The 12591-nt window shown below is 43.0% G+C and overlaps 1 protein-coding gene across 3 annotated transcripts in view; it reads left to right on the top strand.

Annotated features, from left to right (window-relative positions):
* Positions 1–12591, top strand: part of AP2B1 (adaptor related protein complex 2 subunit beta 1) — an 82414-nt gene that overhangs the window by 21396 nt on the left and 48427 nt on the right. For all 3 annotated transcript variants that reach the window (XM_075032553.1, XM_075032551.1, XM_075032552.1), the window contains exons 6-9: positions 2261–2451; positions 4600–4821; positions 5715–5835; positions 8056–8151. In XM_075032553.1, coding sequence (XP_074888654.1) covers positions 2261–2451; positions 4600–4821; positions 5715–5835; positions 8056–8151 — 630 coding nt within the window. The remainder of the gene's footprint in view (positions 1–2260; positions 2452–4599; positions 4822–5714; positions 5836–8055; positions 8152–12591) is intronic.

Below are 12591 nucleotides of genomic sequence, written 5' to 3'. Positions count from 1 at the left end.
AAGAGCCCCAAAAGATCCTAAAAGCAATACCTCATTCACAGTCAGGTCTCTGGGTTGGAGCTAGTGTGTACCGGGCAGCTCATGGTAACAGCATTTCTGTGCATCCTTTGCCTGTGGCAAACTCAAAGTGATAGACTTTACTTACTCTGCAAGGAAGGAAACTTAAGCATAGCTGCTTTGACTTGTATTTGCCCCAAGGTTTAGGACATCCACATGGCCCAATTACTGCAACACAAGTAGTGCCTGGCAATATGCATGCATTTGCCAGACCTCAGCCCTATTCTTTACTGCAACTGACAGGTACCTTTCTGTGATGCTTTGGCTCTGTAACTTTTTTTGTTACTTCAAAATTTTTTTTCTGAAGTTCTCGTTTCATTTTATAAGTGCTTTTTCATAATGATTTTGAACTTTTCAATTGCTCTTATGATTTGTCTTCACTTGTAAACTTCCAAAATATAGTGAAATTAAAACAGTCTTTCACTTCAGTTTTATGCTGTGTCACATTAACCATTCAGGAATTAAGCAAATTAAGTAATGGGAAGAATAAGCAGCATATCTTAGTAAGTTACTCATTAAAACAATACCAGAAGACAGCAGTTCTGATTGCTAATGATTTTGGTGACAGAAGGCTCATTCAACTAATGAAATTCATAAAATCTTGGATCAAAATCCTATCTCTGACCTCTAGGTGTGAAATGCAAAACAATCAACATTACTGTGCTTGTGCAATGACTTTGGAATATATTGGTTTAATGACAAACGGTGATGGGAACAATGCAGAGAATTTTCTGGTCGTGGTGTTCTTGTTTTCAGTGTACTGCATCAAAAACATCTTTAGTCATCCAAAGAATCAGACTATTTTAGTTCAAGAATCCAAAGAATCAGGCTATTTTAGATAAGACATTTCTCTGGCTTAATCCCTTAGAAAATAATGCTATAAATCTTCATTTTAGTGAGGTAGCTGGACATGATATACATTGTAAAATATCCTGAAAATCCCTTTTCATAGGGTATATCAGTTTTGTGTGTCAAACTCAGGCTTAAATCCCTTTTCTAGTTAGTTAAAAAAGATAAGAGACTTTCGTCTCGTCTGCAAATTTCTATTTTTGTCTATATATTCTGCAACTTTTCTATTTTAAAAATTTTCACATGGCATCTGTTAGAATAACTGTTGAACTTGAGTATGGAACTAAGAATTAGAAAATTGTGTTGCACTCCCACTTCTTGCTCTTGTCAAGCTGGACCCTGGACCTCCTCTCTGCTTCCTTTCATCCATGCTTGGAAAAGAGAAGACCTTATATAGTCTTAAATGTAGCAAGAATATGTTCAGTGATGAGTTGTGCTAATGCAAGCTTTGTCTCTGTAAAGCAGACAAATGGATGATATGGAGACTATTTGGAATTGAAATATGTGTTATTAAAAATTTAGCAGGAATTGTCTATTTTAGGGAAATTGTGTGTTTGCTTTCAAACTGGGTGACCTGGCAGAATTGCTACAGAGCTGAAAGCTGCCTGGCACCTGACATCTCCTCTTACCGAGGAGACGGTTCTTCTCATTGCTCGGATTGTGTTAAGCAATGTGCCATGGGACTGCCAAGGGGAAATCAGGCAAGAGGCATCCATTCCTGAATGAGTAGAGCAATTAGAGGTTTTGAGACCTTGACTCCATCAGTTGAGCATCTCCTGGAAGTGAGGGGAGATGATGCCTACTTGAAGCAAGCCAGGGTGCAACTCTGGAGCCTGCAGGAAGGTGAGGTGTTCTTGTTCCATGTGGACTCTCTCTGATGCCATCTTTAGTTCTCTCCAGAGTAAAGTTTCTTGTGATGTCCTGGTCCCAGGTCCCCATTCTGTCCACCGGTGACTTTAACTTTCATTTATCTTCAACAAAAATACTTTCAAGTTGTAATTTCTCTAGCAAAATGCTCTTTGCACCCATGCTGGCTTTTCATGTTTCCTATGTATGTCAGCAGCCCCCTCCTGCTGTGCTGCTATTCTTTCACTTCCACCCCAAGAGACCCTTCAAATTTTGGCAAAGACCAAGGTTACAGTCAAGCTTTGGGCTCACCAGGTTGTTTGTGAGGTTGTACTGGTCCCTGAAGGCTCGGATGACTGACACGGTGGCTGCTGCTCAGCAGCCGATAGCACACACCAGAATCTCTGTGGTTTTCCCCATGTGTAACCCATGCTAAGCCCAAGTTAATCCTTGCCAAGTCATTGATGACATGCTAGCAAAGAACGCGTCGTCTTGTCTCTCCTTCCAGGTGGTAGCAAACGCTGTGGCTGCCTTGTCAGAAATCAGTGAATCTCATCCCAACAGCAACCTGCTGGATTTGAACCCTCAGAACATTAACAAGCTGCTGACAGCTTTAAATGAGTGCACGGAGTGGGGCCAGATCTTCATCCTGGACTGCCTGTCCAACTACAACCCGAAGGATGATCGCGAAGCTCAGAGGTACGGTTGTTCCCGCTCTTTGCATGGGCTGCTTGGGGTTATTTGGTAGCAGGGCACTTGCAGGCTTCTGGCAGTGTTACAACTCCTGAAAAAGACTTGTGATAACAGGAGTCTCTGTTGAGGTCTGTAACAGCACAAATAAGACTTGAAGTAAAAGAGGTTTAAAAGGAAGGCAACTTTTGGTACTTTGGGCTGATGCTGGAAACCTGCCCCTTCCCTTTGCAGAACCACTTTCTCTGTTTATTGTTAGCTTTTTTCTTTTACTTTTTTCCATTTAAAAGGCTAATTCTTATGGGAACTGGCCCTACTAAGAAGCGATCAGCCCAAGACAAAACCTGTAACAATGGAAGCACTGTTTGGAGGATTTTCTGGTTTAAATCAGAGCTTTCAAATCTGGTTTTGCTACTTTGAGACACAAGAAGCCCTTATAGGTTTGGGGGCTTCCTAAGTACTACAGGTCTGAGACTGGAATATTTTTTCCAACTAAAAACTGGTCTGTGATATGGTAGAACTGAAAATAAAGGTAAGGAAATGATTTTTCTTATCATTCCAGTTTCATTCTTGTGCTTTTACCTTTAGCTGCAATGACTAAACCTAAATACAAAGACCTTAGGGTTTAGGTAGTGGAGTGTTAATTCATGCACTTCAAGCCTCCTCCTCATCTGTGTCCAGAATCGCCAAAAGTCATATCCTGTACCCAAGAGAACAAGGAACCAGCAAGAAGAATTATTAGGAACAGGGGAATTCTCAGACTTGATATATTTCATGTAGATGATGTGGGGGATGGAGGGGGAGGAAGGGGCACAAGCCCAAGTGCAAAATCCTGGGCAGGCCTTTTTGAATTTGATGGGTTTCTTCACTGACTGGTGTTTGAGGCACAACAGATAATCTGCTTTTTAAAAAAGGCCTGCCAGTAGTCTTGCTGATTTTTTTTTTTCTCCCCACCTCCCTCCCCCTTGTGTTCTGTTTCTGTGCCAGAAACAGCTATTAATGAGTGCTAGAAACCTGCAGAGATCTCCAGGGTGTCAGGCTAGTATTATTATTATGTCAGAAAGGGACCACTAGTTTGAACAACTGTGAACATGTCCCAGTTCCTCATCCGTAATTCCTCTGAAGTGGTGTGTAAAACTGGATGGGCAGTAACTCCTCTTACTCCTTTGTGTGGAGTTTGACTCTTGGAGTCTGCCTTATTTCAGATAGGAGAATGACAGCACTTAGTTTTATATAGTGTTCTCCTTCACAGCAAGGCTGATGTTGTTACCCCTGTGCGTGGAGAAACTGAGGCACGGAGAGATGAAGCAGCTTTGGCGTGCCAGGTGATCTTGGGCAGAGGTGGCTGGGGACTGCCCCCAACTCTGACTTAGACTCCTCTGCTCTTCACTTAGCCATGCTGCTTCCCTTCCAGGGTGGCTGAAAGCAAATCTTTCAGGGAAAGAAACTTCAGGAGGCACAGATGGGAATAAGATTGTTCTGGGTTAGCAGTATGCGGGAGGGGGTGGAAAGAAACTTGACAGATGCTGCAAGAAAGACCATATGAACCCAAACTTCCTTTCTGCTTGGGATGGGTTGTTTAGGATGCTGTTGATTGTAGGATCCACTGAGGCAAGTGGTGAAGCTGAGACTTGGGAGGGTATTTAGGTCACTCTTTCCCTATATCTTCAGAGTAACAGAAACCTTTCTTTGCAGAAACAAATGGTTGAAATGGCAGCAAACCCCCCCAAGCAAGCCAGAAGCGTGTATCACCTCTGAATGATTATATGGGGGCTAAGGTGTTTTTCTCATAGCTGTTTTGTTAAAGTTGTGTTTGTAAGTGACAGACGAGATCACAGAAATAGAGAATACCACCAGGCAAAGGCAGGAAGCACTAATGACTGAATATGTGTTGGGGCTGTAATGCTGAGATCTGGAAGAGTTCCTGAGCTAACTGTGGCAGGAGAGAAGCTTGAAGCTGTGAGAGAAGTCATTCTTGTCTGCTTCCTGCTGTGTTCAGGAAAGCAGGACTTTGCCTGTTCTTATGAACAAAACCAAAGCAAAGTAGTGTCTGAGAAGCTGTTTTCAGCCATGTACAGTCTTCTAAATTCAGATAAGACCTGAAATATTTGACATTCTGAAATACATGTGAACCCTTTCTTACTCCCCTTTCTCCAGTATTTGTGAACGGGTGACCCCTCGGCTGTCTCATGCCAACTCGGCAGTGGTGCTGTCAGCAGTGAAGGTCTTGATGAAGTTCCTGGAACTTCTTCCCAAGGACTCTGACTATTACAACATGCTGCTGAAGAAACTTGCCCCTCCACTGGTGACCCTGCTGTCTGGAGAGCCTGAAGTTCAGTATGTTGCCCTGAGGAACATCAACTTGATTGTGCAGAAAAGGTAAAGCCTCAGGGAGCTGTTATTCCTGGGTTGTCGAAGGGCATCTAGTTATCTCAGACCTTCAGATATTTCTACATGCACAGAACTTCGTTTAATCCAGGTTCAGATCCCTCGAGGGACAGTTTAAACAGTCTCATGACTCTGGTAGCCTGAATTAATTTTCTTTACAGCATACTTGTGATACTGGTATCATACAGTATTTCTTTACCTGACTCTCTCTTTGCCACCTTTTTAAGAGCCGTAAGAACTGCCCTCTAATCAGACTCTAAATTAGATTGCAAATAGGAAGGAGGGTGTAACTGTACAGTTCATAGTGACCTGTAGAAACTCAATGTGCCTATGCTCTTCTCTTCAGCATGGAAAAAACAGGCTGGTGACATACTGATGTACAGTGGGTTGGTGTTTTCACCAGTTTACTCCCACATGCATGTTTAAATACTGTTCCTTGCTGGAAAGGTGGGATAGGTTGGATAGCACTTTGTAGATTGTATTCAGGGCAGAGTTACTGTGCACTGGCATCTTGCAAGTGAAAGCAGAAAATGAGTTTGTAGGTGGGGTTTGCATTGAGATAAGGATGTTAGTCTTTCACTGAAAACACTGTCATCCACTGACTGACTGCAGTGGTTGGCTCAGCAGTTCAAATGGAGGAAGTAGAGATGTAGGCATAGACAGACTTAAATTCTGCGGTTTGTGTCTAAATCTTTTTCTCCAGCTTCTAACTTTCTTCAAAATGTTGTTCTTGTATGTTTGTTTGCATGTCCTGGACACAAAGGGACACCATTCTGTTTCTCAATGAATGTTTGAGTAGATTTCTAAACAAAAGATACCTTTGGTTAGGATATAGCCCATTGTTTTTACCAGCCTTAAGTGAAACAACGTTATGTTCCCTCCAGGCCTGAAATCCTGAAGCAGGAAATCAAGGTGTTCTTCGTGAAGTACAACGACCCCATCTATGTCAAACTGGAGAAACTGGACATCATGATCCGCCTAGCTTCTCAAGCAAACATTGCCCAGGTCAGCTGAGGAACTTCCGATGTGTTCTGCATGTGTTCTGGGGATGGAAAATCATCTCGGGGTCCTTGCATGAGGATATATGCAGCTACTTCTAGTGTTGTCCTGGCTTTTAGGCATCACTGTCCCTGGTAGAGTGCTCTTTGCAGCTACTTAATGGGAGGTGTTGGAGTTTCCTCCATAATTTAAATGTTAATAGCACAGCATGTCTTAGATCGTGACCATTAGGTAGATCTTGTTTTACAGATTACAATTCCAGGAGGAGAGCTGATGTCTCCTGTCAAATGAGTCACTGCTAGTGCTGAGGTTGGAATGAGAGGCTTGTTTCAAGTGAGAGAGGTGTGCCTGTAACGGGGGCATTCAGAAAGGCCAAACATTACTGAAGTGTGGATTTCAAGTGTATTAGTTAAATTGTTAAACCCTTGTATAGGCACTCTTCAGAGCTAAAATAACCTTTGTTTTGTTTAGCTTGCTTCCAGAGTTGAAATAGCACAAAGCTAAAGCTAAACTGAATTGAGACTGCTTTACAGCGTAGATTCCCCTTGGATTTGATATTGTTTTAATCCAAATTCCTTTCTGAGAGGAAGTGGTCTTGAGTGCAACCCTTGCCACAAGGCCTAACACTAATGTAGAATGATTAATGTCTCTGGTTAGTGCTATTATTGTGCTATCCTAATTGTCACAGAACAGTTTCATTTAAAGTGACATTTTTAAGCAGCTCTCTTCAGCTCTCTCCTCTGATGTTTTTTGGAACAGAGCAAGATAATTCATGCCCCTTTTGTGCTGGGGACATGGAAAACATTTTAAAAATCAGTTTCCATGAGAATGTATTCAGAATTTTCTATTTACTCTTGGTAGGTTCCATACCAATTTTAATGCATAATGTTTAGATAATGCAGGTTGTTTGGATGAAAGGCAGTGGTGTCTGGAGGGCAGAGTCTGAGATTGGAATGTGCAGACTAACGAATGACTCTTCTCCTGGTTCTAAAGAGGCATTCCTAAAAACAACCCAAGCTGCATCAGAAATATGCCCTGAAATGAGACGCAAGGAGAGCAGGCTTCTACCTGCATCCTCCCTGTGTGGCTTGTCAAGACTGTTCATCTCCATGCCTGTTCTAGACCAAGGCAGCAGACTAGTTGTATCCGAGTCACTCAGACTTGGGCAGTATTTGAAAAGCATAAGCTACTAAACCTGGGTGCTCTAAGTACTGTGCAACATAGATCATCCAAGGAAATAATAAAACTTCAAAACACAGATGTCCTGTCTACTCCTTGAAGATTTATTTGTCTGCAGTCTGGCCCTTCAAGGCCTCTTCATCTTGTCATTGTTCTGAACAATTTGCATTGACTAGAGATTTTTTCAAACCACTGTCTCGCTTTGTGCTGTTCACCTCTCCTTTGCAATCTATTTGTGACATCACGATGAAATCCCTGATGTCATGTTTGACATGTGAAACTGAAACAAATGAGTTTATGAGGGAATATAAATTGTGTAGGGTCTTTTTCTAAATTTTTTTTTCTTTCTAAACTAAGTGATTTGTTTAAGACAAAGTAGCTTTTTAGTTAGTGGTTTGTAAGATCCCAGCAGGTCCTGGTTCAAGCCCTTGTTCAGTTTCCATTAGCAAAAAAACTGAGACAAAACAGTTAATCTTATTCTTAAGAGGGGAAATATCTTCATACTGCTGTTAATATCTGTATAGGTGTTCCAGGGTGTCCTCAGATCTCCTCTGGATCCTCAGTTTGGATCCAGTAGAGATCCAGATGTTCATCTCAGCACAGAAAAGGAGGGATTAAGAATGGTTGTTGATGAGAGCTTTGCATACAGTGAATGTAGAACAATAAGTACAATAAACCACACATAAAATCTATGTGTATGGATGTGACCCCTACTTCACTGTATTTTCAGTGTAAGAATGAACAGCAACATTTAAGTTTGGCAGGGCTGACTTTGCCCCCAGCTTTTGTTCAGGGGAATTTGAAAATAATCTAGACTGAGACATCTTTTGGCTTTGGCCAGCCTAAACCAAGTCTTGCTGCCAATCCAAACCAGTGGGTTTCAGAGATAGAGATTGATTACAGAGTTTGTTAGCTTTGAATGTGTGTGGCTAGCTGTGGAAGAATACATCCTGCTCGTGTTATGGTATTCAAGTAGCATCACTTGTCAGAGTGGGATGTACTCTCTGTGTGACCCCAGAGATTCACATTGGTGTGCTTTCTCTGCAGGTCCTGGCAGAGCTCAAGGAATATGCTACTGAGGTGGACGTTGATTTTGTGCGCAAGGCTGTCCGAGCAATTGGGCGCTGTGCCATCAAGGTTGAGGCAAGTATCTGAATCTTAAGGTTTTCTGTGATTCTCTGTCTTCAGAAACAATGATGAGCTTTGCAATCTTGTTCCCATGATATGCAAAGTTTCTTTGCTCCCGTGTTGGCAATCAAGTGATCTGGATATATCATGCTCATGGGCAAAGCCCCAGCTGAACAGTAGGACTCGTGAGCTCCAGGTGAGTACATCACAGGAGGGTGGTGTGCTCCTCTCAGACCTCAGCTTGCAGGCAGAACAAAGCAGCTAAATCATCCTTGATGGAATATTTTTCTGCACTGGCTTCAATGGAACAATGACCACTTGTCCATGAGGACCTCCTTTAATAGCTGTGGCCTGACGTTTTGAAGGCGGAAGGAGAGGATATTGTGCAAAGAAACTCAGTATTATGAAAGGTTTTGTCTCCCTCGTTGCAGCTGAATAGAACACGCATAGAATTACAGAGGTTTGGCGCATGTAAGTGCAATTTGCACAAACATAGTGGCTCCATCCTGCTTATCTAGTGTTAAAGGTCCATATAGCTTGTAGCTTCATTTGGACTGTGCTCTCTTTAGCCTAGATGCTTATCCAAGTAAGTTCCCAAGAACCTCTGCAGTTACCCAAAACAACAGTCTGAAATGTCCTCTGCCAGTTGAACATCCACCAAAATGCTCATAACAGACTTATTTTTTTTAGTGATGTCCCTGTTAATCTCCCTGTAAATGAATCTGCTATGCCTGACAGGAGCTCAGAAAGCCTGTGAAGAGAGGGAAGACTTATGCTGTGGTGTCAGTACTTTTCAGTAAACTGATAACTGAGTGCAAAATGTCACATAAGTGGTCTAATTTCAGCTGAGCTCATTTAGCTTTTGCTAGAGTGTGTTCCTATGAGCATTGCCTGACAGCAGATTTAAATAAAAACCTAATCATGCCTGGCTGAGTATAGTGTCAGTGCACAGGTTTCCCTTGTTTCAGCTAAACTACCCTAAGTCTGTGTAGAGGCCACCAACTGCTGACACCACTATCTGCACCATGCAGCCTTGTCTTCCTTCCTTCAGCTCCTAAAGATTTATCACTGCCATGGGCTTTCTTTTAAGTGTGGCCCAATAGAGCAGGTGATTGCTGCCTCTATTTCATGTCTGCAGTTCAAAATACCAGAGTGCTTCTTCCATGTTGTGTGCAGGCAGGAGGCTGTCTGGATGGAGCCACAGCAGGGACAGTAGAAAATGCTTGTGAGTGGGGAAGAGGGCTACTGAGAAGCCAAAAGAAGCTGGTGGCAGCCTTTTTTTGTAGTGGTGCTTGTGCTGGGAAGTGGGAGTTTGCTTTAGTTCTCAGTAGACACTTTCTCACTAGGATTTGACCATGTGTCTGTCTTAGTTTCACATGAAAGGTGGTGGTATTCCTGCAGTATCAAGGTGTTTTTAGGCGTTTTTACCCCTTTTCTGCCCTCATCCCCTACATTCTTTCTTCCCACCCCTGATATGAAGATGGCCACATTCAATATGCAAAGGACTAATAATAATGTCCCAGCAAATGTGCAGTGACCCTCTAACTGTGTAATTGTCTCTCAATAAGTCGCATTAACCTTGATTTTTAGCAATGCTCCTTGGAAGACACTGCTGCTAAAGATGAGGTCTGTTTACTCCTCTAACGAGAGCCAGATTTAAGGAGGGCAAATATAGAACAACTCATTACAGTGTCCTCATCTCTAGGTTAATCCCTGTCCCCAGTGCATCTGTGTTTACTAGAGGCTGTTTGCACGGTGAATTATGACTAATGGAAGAGCATTCTCTCAGCCATCAGTGTCCAAGTTCCCAAGGCTTAGAAATCTGCTTTTTGACATAGGGCACAGCCAGCAGGAGCTGTTGATGAATGAATATTCATGGGGAACCTCAGCTCTGCCTTCAAGGATCCTACCTTTTGTCTAATTGTCTTTCCGAAAAGAGTAAGACAGTAAATAAATTTGTCTGCTGTGACATGCACCATAGAGCAAGTGTGGCGTTACCTTTGCTGCGCAGCAGCGCATGGTACTAACAGCAGAGGTAGCGCTTGTTTTGGAAATGTAAGCGATACCCATGCTGACTAGCAGGGCTGATGGGTTTTGCCCAAGCTTAAGTAGTCATATTGATTTGGGGGATGTCAGAACAACATCATTTTGCATGGATAGTCTAGCTGGGCTCAGAGTTAGTTTGAGTATGTCTACAGCAAACCGTGTGGTGTATCTAGACTTGACAGCCCGAGGTGAAGGTATCTGGCTTGTGTATCAGTTTGCTCCATTGACAGCACTAGATGAAGAAGTCATCTGATGCTTTGATTGTACGGAAACAAAGCACCACTCCTACAGGAAAAGGAAATTAAGTGGATGCAGTAAGAATAGTGATTCCTCTGAAGCAAAGGAGAAGCAGAAGGAGCCATATTAGAAGGGGATTTGTCCCGGTTCCAGGAGATTCTGCCAGCAGTCTGGTTCTTAGAAATCATTGAGGCTTACAGCTGTGAGCATGGTGTGTGCTACTTCAGTAATCTTGCAGGATTTCATCTGGTGTCTACAGAAAAACAAAGCAATTTTGATGTTGGTTGGTTGTCCTTCCTCACTCCAACTTGAGTGCTGTTCTGGTTGGGGCACTCTTTCATCAGTTTGCAGAACACTGCAGTCCCCAGGGAGGTCCACCTTCAAGTAGCAGTGTGTTTACAAGGGATGGGGTGAGCTGAGATGTATTTTGTTAGAGGAACTGCTCTACTGTGCTCATGCCCACATGACTGCTCACTTTCCAAAGGACTCTTGGGCTAAAAATCAATACTGCATAATTTCAAAGTGGATGTTGTGCTCTTCCTGGAAAAATCATGCTTTGAAGTGTCTAAAGAAAAGAAAAATAAACCTTAATTTGCTTTTCCTTGAATTCCACAGCTCTTAAAGCTTTGCTAGTTGTAGGCTTTGACAGGGCTGGACTGCTTGTTGCAAAGAGTGACTGATGCTGTAAGTTCTGTAGAGCTGGCTTAGGACAGATTTACCCCAAGTGCCCCAAGGCCCGCAGGGCCATGTGTTAAAACATCTAGTGAAAGTTGTTGAGAAACTGGCAAGAGATGAAATTGCAAGCTCTGAAGCATCTATCTTGCAAGGACTCTGAGTGGGGTTCCTACTGTGTGCAATGTCAGTCTGTGTGGAGGCAGGTTCATGGTCAGTCTCAATGAAATGGAAGAGTCTTCCAGGTCACAGGCCTCAAATCCCTTCTTGAGCAGGAGAAGGGTGCAGAGTAGGATGTTGTCAGATTGCCATTTCACTGACTCTGTAGTGGCACAGTACCTGTAAAGCTGTGCTAAGGAGGGAGAGGTATCATAAAAAAAATGTTACCAATCATATAAAATTACACGATACCTCTCCTTACTCTGACGCCATTTGTATTGGATTTTTTTTCTGTTTGGTGTGAATTGCAGGGGAGAGCCTTACGACCTTTAGAGCCAGTTTGCAAAGACAGAGCAAATGCTGGTTTACAGTGTCTCCTCTCTTGGCTGATCCCCACGCCAGCATTGCCAGTGTTTGTGCTTGTAGGCTGTGTTTGTAAGATACCATAGCTAGTCACGGGGGCAAGAAATCAGCAAAAGGTTTCAGTCTCTGCTTGTCCCAAATTCAGCTCCACCAGTCTTGAGGTTTGTCCTTGAGATTTTTGTCCATTTTCAAAAAAATTATTCCTTTGACTTAAATGCCAGAGCATTCCTCTTCCTCCTCCTTCTGCCCAGCCTTCAAGTGCTCTGAAAGTGAAGGGCACTGTTAGCTCACTCGAATTGAAAAATCCACCTACGTTGCTATTGTTTGTGCCCTACGATATTTGTCTCGATCCTGAATGCTTTATGAATGTTCTGATGGTGACTGCCTAGGCAGTGTCATGAGCAGTCTGCTTCTCACATTAATCACCAGCTGTGTAATGAGGCTTCATATGTGCTCTGCTAATAGCCAAATTGCTGTCCTTATTTGAGACTCTCTGGTGCTGGAGTGGGTTGCTCCTGTGATGTCCTGCCTCACTGAGCTGTTTGGGAATAGACCTCCCTGAATTATTTGCCGCTGTCTCAAGTTCTGGTTCCTGGACCATGCCAGTGTCCAGTCCTTGTTATGTTACAGTGCCTGTGGCTGGCAATTTTGAACTAATTAATGTGAAAGCTGCATTAGCAAGAGCTGGATTTCTATTTATAGCTGTATCTTCATGTTGCTAGTGACCTCACCCCAAAAATACTGAACCTCTTGCTGGTGTGAGCTGCTTTTTGCTGCTGTTCTTGCAGCATGATTGACAGCATGGTTTTCTCCTGCCTACTAGCTTCCCCAGACACGTTCCAGCAGTCCTTGTCAAAACTCTCCCAGCTTTGGTTGCCACAGCTTGGGCAAGTCCAGGAGAGCTCATTCAGTGGCCTTTTTCAACTGCTAGCCAGCAAGAGGGTGATATAAGTAGTAATGCAGGCAATGCATTTCTTG

Source organism: Buteo buteo, chromosome 7 (genome assembly GCF_964188355.1).
Source record: "Buteo buteo chromosome 7, bButBut1.hap1.1, whole genome shotgun sequence".
Classification (NCBI taxonomy): Eukaryota; Metazoa; Chordata; class Aves; order Accipitriformes; family Accipitridae; genus Buteo; species Buteo buteo.
Note: the sequence above shows the minus strand (reverse complement) of the source record. Positions and strands in the feature narration are given on the sequence as shown.